At 46.4% G+C, this 12,414-nt stretch overlaps 1 protein-coding gene across 1 annotated transcript; it reads left to right on the top strand.

Moving 5' to 3' along the window:
- On the top strand, nt 1-10,086 carry PPIL6 (peptidylprolyl isomerase like 6; the record flags this gene model as incomplete). The annotated part of the gene is made up of 8 exons (XM_010166014.1): nt 1-66; nt 1,287-1,382; nt 1,819-2,007; nt 3,816-3,878; nt 4,030-4,177; nt 5,512-5,568; nt 8,821-8,956; nt 9,975-10,086. Coding segments are annotated over 8 exons (867 nt in total), but the record flags the coding sequence as incomplete, so codon positions are not given.
- Nucleotides 10,087-12,414: the final 2,328 nt, after the last annotated feature.

Raw genomic sequence — 12,414 nt, 5'->3', positions numbered from 1 at the left:
GTGGCGGTGACGGTGGTGGGGCTACTCCGGGACCCAGCTTTCCACGCGGCCAAGTGCACAGCAGAGGTAACCCCGGGCTTCAGTCCCAGCGCTGGGATGGGAGCAGCAGGGAGTGGTGTGGGCTGGCAGTAAGTAAAGCAAAGGAATGCCTACGTCTAGCAGCAGCTCTTAGGAAGAAAATACTCCAAATTTGGGGTTTCTGCCCTTCTTCATGCTGCCAGACACAGGCACAAGCACTGAGGCTTTATGGGCCCCTGGCTGGGCACTGCTCAGGGCAGGGGGTCTACATTGCAACATCCTCACCTCCTTGTTCTACACCTCCAAGGAATTTTACAGCTATGCAATGCTGTGTAAGATGTCATGCACATCACAGCTCTGCCCGACTTACTCGGCAGCTTATGACAAGTCCCTTAACGCAGCTCTGCCGGGGCAAATGAGAAAGCAAAAAGCTGCAAACCTCGCAGGCTTTCTTGGACTTTCCATGAGAAGCTTGGCTGTGCGGAGATGCACAGCATGCAGCCCGCTGTGGGATGCGCAGCGCTGACCTTCATGCCCTCCCTGCCTGTAAGAGTTCATCTGCCAGGCTTGTTCCCCAGCATTATTTACAGCTGATGATGCTCTGCCATCCTTTTTTTCCAGCCACCATCCCAATAACAGCAACCGGGACCATGAGCTGAGTAGAAATTCACTTTGCTTTATTCTTTTTAAGGCCAGTTTGGCTAGCTTTAAGCCACAGCTTGTGGCACTTGTGTGCCTACATGGAGGTGAGGATAAATTGATGGACAGGAGTGTCCCATAAATAGCAGTGTGCTCCTGAGGCAATGGTACATACAGCAGGGACCGGAAATGTTCACCTTGCAGCCTTCACTGAGCCACTCGCTTGTCCCAAGGCCCTTGGCCCAGTCTCCTGGGACTCCTGAGACTCCTGGTACATGCAAAAATGCAGTTGATGATGCTCAGCAACATCTTTGAATATCTCATTGCTTACATCCATCTCACACGGAGGGCAGAGTTGGGGGCAGTACCAGTATAATTCAATCATGCTTGTGCAGCAGCCCTTCATAGAAAAACAAGACACCCATTACATCTGCAAACAGGACATTTGCATTGTACTTCTGCAAGTGTCAGGCATTATGCCAGAGGTATGAGGGGTGCAGAGCAATAACTGGATTAGAACGTGGTTTAGGTTGTATTTCATGAGGGAAATAAGAGCTGTGGTAGGATAGGGTGTGGGAGGGCATTAAACTGCTTGTAAACAATTTTTTTTTCTTATTTTGAAAACATAGGCTCTGAAGCTGAAGTTTCCACGCAAGTTTGCAGATCCTGTAATACAGCCTTTAGTAGAATTTGCATGGCATGAATATTTACAGGAGAAAAAGAAGGTAACTCTTGCATCCGCATCCTCGGGTTGTTTTGGACCCCTCCCAGCTTGGTGCCATCCATAGATTTCAGATGTGAGCTTTTCCACCCCCATTTATTTAACATTCTCTGAAACCCTCAAGGCAGGATGGGGCTCTCCAGGCACTTTTCCTGTTCAGCCTGAGCTGCCCCCAAGTTGACACCCAGATGACTCTTGTCATGATAATGTCCTGTAGCAGCAGGATCCAGACCTGTAGGGCATGTAACTGCGTGCAATATCAGCACACCTCACCAAAAGCTGCTACCCAATCCCTTCCAGTTGGCTGGATTTGTGGTTTTAAAAGTAGGAAAGACATAAAAATACCACAGGCCACCTTACCTATGGTGGGTATCACTGACTGCTTCTTCACTAATTATGTAATTAATCCCTGGAGGCTCTGTTGTCCCTCTGGAATGCAGGAACTGAGAGGTGAGGTGTGGGCATATGCCTCCTCGGTGATGTGTTTCAAGGATGGCCAGCTGCTGGGAGATGAGAAGGAGCTGCTCAAGTGGTCTTACCATGAGTGGGGGTATCAAGACTTCAAGCCCAAGGAACTTTACCAAGCTATTGCTGAGGATTTCTACGCTAAATATCTGAAAAACAGCCAGGCAAGTAGCACTGTTTTACACAAAGAGTACAGGGCTGGTAAGTGGCTGGAGAGGTTGCCAGATGAAAGGGCAGGTACCACAAGGAGGAAGGAGAGCGTGGCAGCCAGGAAGCAGCAAACACTAGCCTGGATACCCAACTCATACTAACTGCTTCAGGGCTGAACAGTCTGACAAAAGCACATTGCTGCCTGTGCTGTGACCATGCCTGCTCCAAAATCCCAAACTAACCCAGCCCTTGTCTACCAAAATTCTTGGATACCCTTATTTTAGGGTACCAAAAGCCCAAGTGCCAAATCTCCCCTTTCCCAGCGAAGACCCCTTGAAATGCTGTGATGTCACAAGGTGCAACATGGCCAGTGTTGACATGGTATTGAGAGCAGAGAAAAATAAAATGGCATGTCAAGATGAATCCCACGGAAGATGCAACATCGATGGCATGCAGATTTGAAGCTGGCTGGGATGAGTGAGAAAAGTCCTTTTTGGTGTGATGGTTGATATTCCTGCAGATTCATTTATTGCTGCCTGTATTGTAAGGGCTGCAATAGGCATGTAAATAAATGCAAGATGAAGTAGTGGGCCTTGCCCAGTAGTTTGTTTTTAACACACATTTGGGATTATCTCTGACCAGAATGAAGTGAAACATCCTCTACTTTTCTGTTTATTTAAACAAAATATTAGGAGTGTTGTGCACTGACAGGCATAGAACCATAGCATGGTATGGGTTGGAAGGGACCTTAAAGATTATCTAGTTCCAACTCCCCTGCCATGAGCAGGGACACCTTCTGCTAGACCTGTTGCAGTTGTTATCCCGCAACGTCCCGTCCGGTCGAGGAGGCACAGAGACAAACACACACCCCGTCTCTGGGCCAATGAGCACTGACACCAATATGAGGATGCTGCAAATGGCGTTTAATGCTGTGCGACACAGTACTATATAGTGTGGGTTCACTATGTCACTTCCACCTGCTTACATCACAGGCTAAGTGCTATTGGCTACTAGGAGAGAGAGGGGGGTGTCTTACCTTTCCGTACAGCCCGATATCTTCCGGCCGCCAGACCCTATCTTACTACATAGACCAGGTTGCTCAAAGCCTCATCCAGCCTGGCCTTAAACACTTCCAGGGAGGGGGCATCCACAACTTCTCTGGACAACCTGTTCCAGCATCTCACCATCCTCACAGGAAGAATTTCTTCCTAATATCTAATCTAAACCTACCCTCTTCCAGTTTAAAGCCATCACCCCTTGTTCTATCACTACCTGCCCTTGTAAAAAGTCCCTCCCCAGCCTTCCTGGAGCCCCGTCAGGTACCAGAAGGCCGCTAGAAGGTCTCCCCAGAGCCTTCTCTTCTCCAGGCTGAACAGTCCCAACTCTCTCAGCCTGTCCTCACAGGAGAGGTGCTCCAGCCCTCGGACCATCCTCATGGCCTCCTCTGGACTCACACCAGTAGGTCCATGTCCTTCTTATGTTGGAAGCCCCAGAGCTGGACACAGCACTGCAGGTGGGATCTCACCAGAGCAAAGTACAGGGGGAGAATCACCTCCCTCGACCTGCTGGCCACGCTTCTCTTGATGCAGCCCAGGACACAGTTGGCCTTTGGGGCTGTGAGCATGCACTGCTGGCACATGTTGAGCTTCTCATCCACCAGTACCCCCAAGTCCTTCTCAGGGCTGCTCCCTCCTGCAATCCCACAGACATTTGCTGAGACCATTTGCACTGGGCAGCTGGACCCTGGCCTGTGTTAGGAAATGAGTGAAGCATGGAGAGCTGGGCCTTTCCCTCACTGCATTTGTTTTTCTGCTTTAAACAGCACGTGTTTGTGTACCTGGAGATAGCCATTGTGGAACAGCCCGTCGGGAGGCTGCTCTTTGAGGTAAGTTACAGAGGAGCAAAAGCAAGGAACAAGTCCACCCGGCATGGTGGTTTCACCTGTCAAAGGAGGGGGAACAGAAATCTGGGCAGCTAGGAATGTCACTCGTTGTCTGCTATGAATTTCACATGTTTTCCTCTTCTCTCTTTTGCAGCTCTTTTCAGACTTGTGTCCCAGGACCTGTGAGAACTTTCGTGCCCTGTGTGCCGGAGGAGCAAAGTCTCCCCGCGACGGCCGAGAGCTCACCTACAAAAACTCCCTTTTCCATCGCCTCGTGAAAAACGGGTGGATCCAAGGAGGAGGTGCGTTTCCAAGTGTCCTGAGGAAACCTGAGTTACAGCAGAAATGGGGGTGGGATGATCTGCGTGAATAACAGCCTTCATCTGTGGAGACATAACTGAACTGCATGACAAAGCTAACCTTTACAGGACAAGCTTTTAATTACTGTATATTTAAAAACCAGAAAACATTTTCTCTTTCAGCCTTCTCACTTTCTAAACATAGGAAAAGTTTGGAGAATTTGTTCTTTTTATTATCCAAGACCTTGTCAAAAGAATTTAGGAAACTAATTGAAAGCAGTAACTCTTTTCCATTGAGTTCTTTGGTAAGTAATTAGGAAACTAATTGGAAACATGAAAACACTAAGAATATCCATAGAAAAACATATTACTTGTTTTATGGAGAGATTAATTTACAGACACGTTTAGCCAAGTGTCAGAGCCCTTCCAAACATGCTGGTGAGTTGTCTGAACCCCAATGCTCTGTCTGGACTTTGGCTCTAACGAGAAAGGCACCATAAATGATGGGTCACGCAGCTCGCCTGACATCCCCAGGGCAGTCAAGATAGTTAGGTGTATCAGAAGGCATTTCCTTCATTACTCCCTATTGGTCTACCATCCATCTTATTTATCTATATTTCTTAACCTGCATTTGCCTTGCCTGCTCCAAATGTGAATGCTTAAATCCATTTTAAGTTTATACTTTGAAGATACACCTCCTATTTTCCATGAATAACTATGCAAATATCAATGTAGTCCATAAAAGCAGCTGAAAATTACAAGCTTGCTATTGTAGAGGACTAACCATAACCTGACTGGTGTAAGACAATGTCTAAATAAAGTAACAGAACCAGACTTCTTAAAAAAAAAAAAAAATAGACACATCAGGTTTCTTTACTGGTTTACTCATCAGGAATCTGGTTCAAGAGGAATCAAATCTCTTCTCTTAGACGAGTGGTCTTAACTCACCATAATACCACAGCTCCATTTTCATCCTTCCTTGTTCTAACCCTAGTCCCTCCGACAGCTGTTGTTCTCCCAGCTGCCTCTTCCTCAACAGGAACTCTCCCAGGAGGGCAGATGCTGTATTCTCACTTGAGATACTAGCTTCAGAGCAGCAATTAAATGCACCATGTGAAATAGTTCTCCATAGACAGACCATCTCTTGGGATGGAAACAGAGCTCTTCCCAAAGGTCTGTTAAAATTTTCTGTAGTAAAACAGAAAGATGGGTGCAGTTGTTCCACCGGGCTGATGCGCAACCCATGTCTCTGACCTCAGCTGAGCTGCTGGCGGACAACCCCCAGTAATGCCTGTGATAAACCTAGTCTCTGATGGTTACTTTTATCTACCCTGCAGACATCATAACTGGAAAGGGAGATGAAGGAGAGTCAATTTATGGTCCCACCTTTGAAGGTATGTTTCCTTACTGTGCAAATGGTAAATTTCCACAAAAATCAAGTTGTTGATCTGATCTTATTCACAGAATAACTTGGGAATTTGCTTTCATCTCCCAAAAGCAAAAGGGTTTGCTTTTCAGTTAGAATTATTATCTGCTTGTATTAGCAGGAGCGGACTGCTTTAGTAGGAGACCTTTTGATCTGTAACCTTGTCCCCTCCTCTGATGTCCCCTGCCTGAGGCTCAGCTCCACCAGCTCCTTCTCCCTGCCCAAACAAGGGCTGATGGTCACCCACTGCCTACTTCAAACTGTGAATACTCACCTTTGTGGACAGGATCTTAGAAATGCAGAACTGGATTAGCTACAGATCTCCGGCCACCTGATGCCACTTGTTTAAATGCATTTCAAATAATGGAAATAAGTCAGCTTTAACTCCAGATTTCCTGGACCTCAGGCAGCTTTTCAGGCTTGGGCACACTGCAGGCATCACTGCCAGCAGCTACGTGACTCTGTGGATGTAAGGAAAGTTGCTTCCCAACCTCACATAAAACCGTGAAAGTTGAGAAATGACAAACATGAGCTAAGTTTAACAAAAAATGTTCCCCCATACTGGTATAAAGTAATAAAATGTAAAGAAAAAAGAACACTATAACATGTAATATTTAAGAAAAACAACCCATATAATTGACATAGACATTTGGGATCTTCTGTTTAGATTAAATGCTACCCATAAAGACATTTTATGACAGTTAAAAGCACTTTTGAAACTGATTTATGTTCCCTTATAGAAAAGCTTCCCCACTGCCAATGGCACAAACTATGTGACATTTGAGCAGGCTGGGCAGCAGCCAACAGTGAGATCAGAAATGCCAAGTGTGGCTGAAAACTTTCTTTCCCAAGACGCTGAAGAGCCCACTCACGAGGAGAAGCCACTCTCACCTCGAGGCCCTGGGATGGATGGAGCAAAGCCTGGCCGAAGGCGGGTCACTAGCCCACGCTGTCCGGCCCAGTCGCAACACTGGCGGGCAGGAAAGCTGCTGGAAGTGGAAGCCCAGCGTGTGGGATTTCAGGCAGCACATGCCACGGGCTGCCTAGAGTGGGCAGGAAGGGGCAAAAGTCACTTACTTGATGCTGGAGCTCCTGAAATAGCAGCAAGCCTAGACTCCTGGGACACGTACATCTCAGAAAGAACATAAGCTGGTATTGGAAAAAAATAGGACTGGCTGTTAAACTGTTTGCAAGATGGGTGTCACTGAGGATTTTAAAGTTTGTGAGTCCTCTTTTCTAGTAATGTTACCCAACAGATTTGTGGTAGCGCACATCTCGCACCCTTCACGCTTTCTGTTCGGGTAGCAATCATCTGTGGAGGAAACTGAGTTTAAACGTGTGTAGGCTGCTCTGCGTACAGGAGAGCTCCAGCCCCGCGCTCCCTGCCCAGGCTGTGGCACAAAGCCCCAGCCCTGCCCACAGCCCGGTTTTGCTCCCAGCTCCATCCTCCTCCTCCAGGCAGAGCTTGTGCTTTCCCTGTGCTACCCAGGAAAGAAGCTGCCATGTCATGTGGGAAAGTGATAATGCATCAAAAATCGCTGAAGTAATTTTGAGGTGGATTTAATTTGGAATCTATCAACCTTGAAAGTGTCCCTGGAAGAGTTTTATTACCCATATTACACAGACTCCACGTGTTGATGTATTAAAGGAAAGGGCTGCTAATTCTTCCCCTCCCTCTTTTTAATTAAAAGTTGCTTTTCATCCTTGAGAAAGGTGTTCACTTGGGTATGCCTTTCTATTTTAAGGCTTAGATTGCTTTCCCAGTACTTCCCGCCAAACTATTTTACACTGAGGGCAGAGGACAAATATCTTCAATATCTGAAAAGGGTGAGAGATGCCTCTGTCAGACAGTAATATTCTAGGAGACTCCATGCTTGGCACACGTCCGGGCACTGCAACGCCTGCTGAAATTGATGGGATGCAACTGCATTTTACTGTAATGAGCTGAAAAGACTGAGGTAATTACAGAGAATCACTCGGACTGCAGCGTCACGTCATAGGAGAAAGCATCCTACTCCAAAATTAGTCTGCTGAAGCCACTTTGCAAACCACAAAGCAGTGGTCAGGGAGTAACTGTTAAAATTTAATTACTGTTTTTATTAATCAGTGCCTGAGAAGGGCCCTCAAACAGGGTAAAAACAATTTTTAAAAGCCTAGAGAACAATAAAATCTAAATATTTCTACAGTTTCCTTCAAGCTTATTGAGAGCTCAATGAGCTCTTGACTGCTCAGTGTGATCAGATCAGAGATGGGTGATGGAGGAGGTCAGGATGAGTGCACCCCCTGCTCCTCACCTCAGAGCTGGGCTCCCCTCCATGGGGAAAAAGGAATCAAGTCTTTGCCATAATCCCCCAAACCCAAGCATGCCTAATGTCTATCCTACCCCAGTCATCCCTCTTGAGAGGCATCTCTTCTCTCCCCCCTCACCAGCCCTTCCTCAGCCAGCAAAGAGGATCCTTTTCACCTCCCCGTGTCTCTCGATCCTGTCGCCTGCCTCATGTCCTCACCCTGGAACAAAACTTCTGCCCTGGCAGCACCCTGGCCTCCTTAACTAAATATCTGCTCTCCATTTACTCAGCTCTGTCATTTTATTTGGCTAAAGAAGTCTCCAGCTCACCCTCCCACGCGAGTTGCTGAGCACTGGGAGCAGCCGGGCATCATGCCCCAGCCAGGCACCTCCTGCCCTCAGAGCCCTGCCTGTGCTCCTCACCAGGGATCATGTCCTCTTCACGGCAGGCAGCGGCATGAGGAGAGGCAGAGCAGAGGCTGGGGTCGGAGCACCCACTCTGCCTCCTGCCTTCCTCACCCATACAGTGGGAATAATCCCGAGTAGCTGCAGGAAAAAACCACACTAAGTGCCCCAAGCTCCTCTGGCAAGAAGCATTACAGACAGACAACAAGATGCTGGAGCCATCATTGCTGTGGCTTTAATACTCAGAAATAACTAGAGTGCTTTTTTAATGGATATTTTTTCAGCTTCTTTACTGGCAGAAACACTAGGCAGTAGTGGGAAGCTCTTTCTAGGAAGGACATTGATTCAAAGCAGACTCTGCTCACATGAGACTCGAGGAGACCTTTGGGGGAAAAGGAGAAGGGAAACGGAGAGGGGAAGGAAGAAAGGGGAGCTTGTGGGAGCTGCCAAAAGGGACCTGTACAGTGAATAACAGCAAAGAGAGCAACACAACTGCAGCCTTTCATCCCTTTCATCCTCCTTCCCTAGATGAATGTTTCGCTGTCCGTCACAAGGGAAGAGGCGTCCTCGGGATGGCCAACAAGGGCCGCCACACCAACAGCTCGCAGTTCTACATCACCTTTCAGCCAGCTCCCTATTTGGACAAAAAATACGTAGCTTTTGGGTATGTACACACAACCTTGCCACCACTGCAGCGTGCAGGAGGTATGTATCACCACAGAGAGAGAAATTCACAGTGCAGTTTCCATGTAACCACATCATGGAGAAAGACGACAGCATATTTAAAGGAAGTGAGACAGCATATTTAAAGGAAGTGAAAAGCACAAGTGTCTAACCTACAGAGAACAAACCAAAAGCAATTGCTGGCTGGATATATTTATAACCAGTAGTGTTCACCTCAGGTTTCTGCCTTGCCCAGCTCTGTGTAATCTGAAAGATGCAAGATCCATGATCTTATAGCCAGGTCCTCTTAAATCTGAGTGGGAGTTTAATCCTGAGGGAGAAAAAAGCAGCCAGAGCATATGATGAGGACCACCAGGCATTTTCCAGCCCTGTGCTGGCTCAGTCCTTCTGACATCTGTGCTTGGGCAAGGACTGCCTGCAATGTCCTCCCCACTTGGTACCACTGTGCTGGATGGGATGGGGTGGGGTGGGATGGGATGCAGTATGAAGCTTTCTGGAGCACTGCTGGCATCCATCGCCATGCTGGTGCCTGCAGGAGGCACAGCTCATGATCCCACAGCACAAGAGCAAGACAGGCTGAACATTGGAAAGACTGCAAAATGTTGGAGTGTTTTCAGGATTCCGATTTGCACCGTGAAAGAAGGAAATGAAAGGTATTTCTCAGGGAGTCACTTGTAATACTGTCACTCCTGACAGCATGTCTCGACTTCTGTTCAAAAGCAATGGCCATTTGTAGCTGGGACACATGGTACAACACTTATTAGCCATAAAGCCATAGTATTTTCACCTCTCCTAAAATGCTAACTAGAGGCTACTCAATCAAGAACCAATGGCACTTGTCACTCCATTGCAAGGAATGATTCTTTAAAGAGCAGCACGGGTGCAGCCTGTCAGTAGGAAACTGGTGCCTGGGTTTGCCATGGCCTTGTGCAAGCCGGCGGCTGCGGGGCTGGCTCTGGATGGAGGCAGATCATGTGTGCACTCTCTCCCTCCCGTAGGCAACTGATCGAGGGCACGGAGGTTCTCCAGAGACTGGAAGCTGTACCTACGTACAACGAAAGGCCTACGGTAGCCTGCAAGATTATTAACTGTGGGACCTTCGAGCCGTGACTGACAGCTGGTTTTTCTGCCTGCTGTTAAGGTAGAGCAGTATTTCCCTTAACTATTTCCCTCAGCTTTTTACAGACCTTGATGGCTTTCACTTGAGGGAAAAATAAAAACATGTCTTGCACATGTGAATGGCTTGGAATCATTCTTTTGGCTTAAAAAATTGGTCATAATCTGTTAAAAAGCACTTTTATGGAAGTATAGGAAAAGACTTGTGAACATATCCCAGTACCAGTCTACAGTTTATGGGAAATGGTGTTAATATGGTTATATAGTGACAAGTGACATGATAAAATGCATGTACAGCTAAAGCACAGGTAGATGGATGGATTCACACCTACAGGGATAAAGCTAACTGTTCCTGGCTAAATTCTGCATCTACCACAAGCTCCACAGCACAATTGCCCTGCCAGGTTTGCCCCGTATGGCTCAGATACCAGATGTAGTCTGCACAGGGTAACTCAGACATCTTAGAGGAAAGAAGGGAAAAAAAAATGTTTGCAGAACTACAGCGTCTCTGAATGCCACACATCTGATCCTGCACTGACTGCTCTGCAGTAAAAGTAACACCCTTAAAATCTGCTTGGGCTGCATCAGGCTAAAACCAGGAAATGGTAGAGCAGAGATAAGCTTTAAGTAATTCTATTTGGCAGATGGGCTCAAATAACACAAATGTGACTATTGCCACTTAAACAGAGAGAAATATTGTTTGTAAGTTTACTACAAACCAGGAAATTTTAAGTTTATGCGTGGATGCGAATACACAATGATTGCTAGTGTCAGGGATTTCTTAGGTGCGAGATCTCTTTGATGGACAGTGCAGAGCTTGGGCATGAGCAGCTTCAGCAGAGGATGGCAGGTAAGCATTAAAAGAAGAGATGTGTGGAAAATCAAAATGCAGTCCTGGACAGAGAGGCCATAACCAAGTGCATTGGAAGTTCAAAGGAAAGAGCATTTGTCAGGCTCAGATGCAGACACACAGCTAAACACGCGGGCACTGTCAGCGTACAGCTCTCTCCCCGCTATTTCCAGCGCTGCGAGGGGCACTGTGCTGAGCGACCTTTGCTCCTGGGCTCACCGTGTGACCTGCTAAACCCTGCAGCGGCACAGTGCCAGTGCAAGATGGGAAAGGCTGAACTACAGAAGCATTAGGGGAGACCTAATTTTGTCCGAGCTTAAGCCCATGGATTTAATGAGAAGTAACATGCTTAAGTTTATTTGCTAAAAGGGAATGAATTTAACAAACCAATAAATGTTTAACTGAACGCTTGAAGAGAGCACAGACCTAGAATGATCTCCACGTGCTCTGAGTGAGTACAGAGTGTCTTTATTTTTCTTTACTTATAGTACAAAACAAAAAGAGTCTTTAATCTAAAATATCTGTATATGTCTGTAGCTAGCTAAGCAGCCTTTAACACATTTTCTCCTTTTATTTTCCAAGGCATTCTGCAATCTATATAGAGACTGCTATATAGGAACTAAGTCTTCTGTAGGAACATTTCAAATCAATTAAACTGCCTAGAAAATAATTATTTTTACTTCATAATTCTGTGCCAAAGATGAAAATAGTGTTGTATTTTCTTCATGACACATTTCCTGATAATTTACTTTTTGTAAATAATAGAGACTATTGCTATGAAAGGATATGGCTTCAAAACTCAGTACTGGGACAGAGCAGCTCTTCTTTCTTGTAAGGATTTTAAATTGTATTAAAATGTTTGAAGATAAAAGTCTGAAAACTAATTATAGTTCTGCAGGTTACAAAGGGCAATGCTAAAAGACCAATTAGTTGATTGTTTATTTGCTGTTGGCTTGGTCACCCATGTCCGTGGTTGTCTGCTCTGTAGCATGGCTGCACTCTGGTGTCTCCAGTGTCCCCACAAGGAACCAAGCCAGAGCACAGCGTGTGATTTCAGTCCAAAAGACCTGATCTGAGCAGCAGTCAGAGCACGGAAACTCACGCTCTATCAATGGGCAATATTCAGGATCCCTCAGGGCAGATAAACGCCTCATCGTGTTAAGCAGCAGAAAGCTGATCCTGTGCCAAAATTCACAGACCTGGTAACAAGCACGGTGACTGGATGTATGGCATACAGGGTGTTGTATGCTCAGGATCTAGGAGAGCTGTGCAGAGTGGCTGTGCAGGAGACAACTGGTTGAAGTTACACCACATGGAAAACGTTATAACGAGAAGAGGAGAGTACAACCAGGAAATGTTTTGAATTTCAGGGATAATGATCCTTCAGGCAAGCCACAATTACTGCATTTGCATTGGTCATGACAGGACACTCTGCCAGAAAAAATGTGGTAAAATCTTTCATCCAGTATTAA

This window comes from Antrostomus carolinensis, unplaced genomic scaffold (assembly GCF_000700745.2).
Source record: "Antrostomus carolinensis isolate BGI_N321 unplaced genomic scaffold, ASM70074v2 scaffold26874, whole genome shotgun sequence".
Taxonomy (NCBI): Eukaryota; Metazoa; Chordata; class Aves; order Caprimulgiformes; family Caprimulgidae; genus Antrostomus; species Antrostomus carolinensis.
The sequence above is the reverse complement of the archived record's forward strand: the minus strand, read 5'-3'. Positions and strand labels throughout refer to the sequence as shown.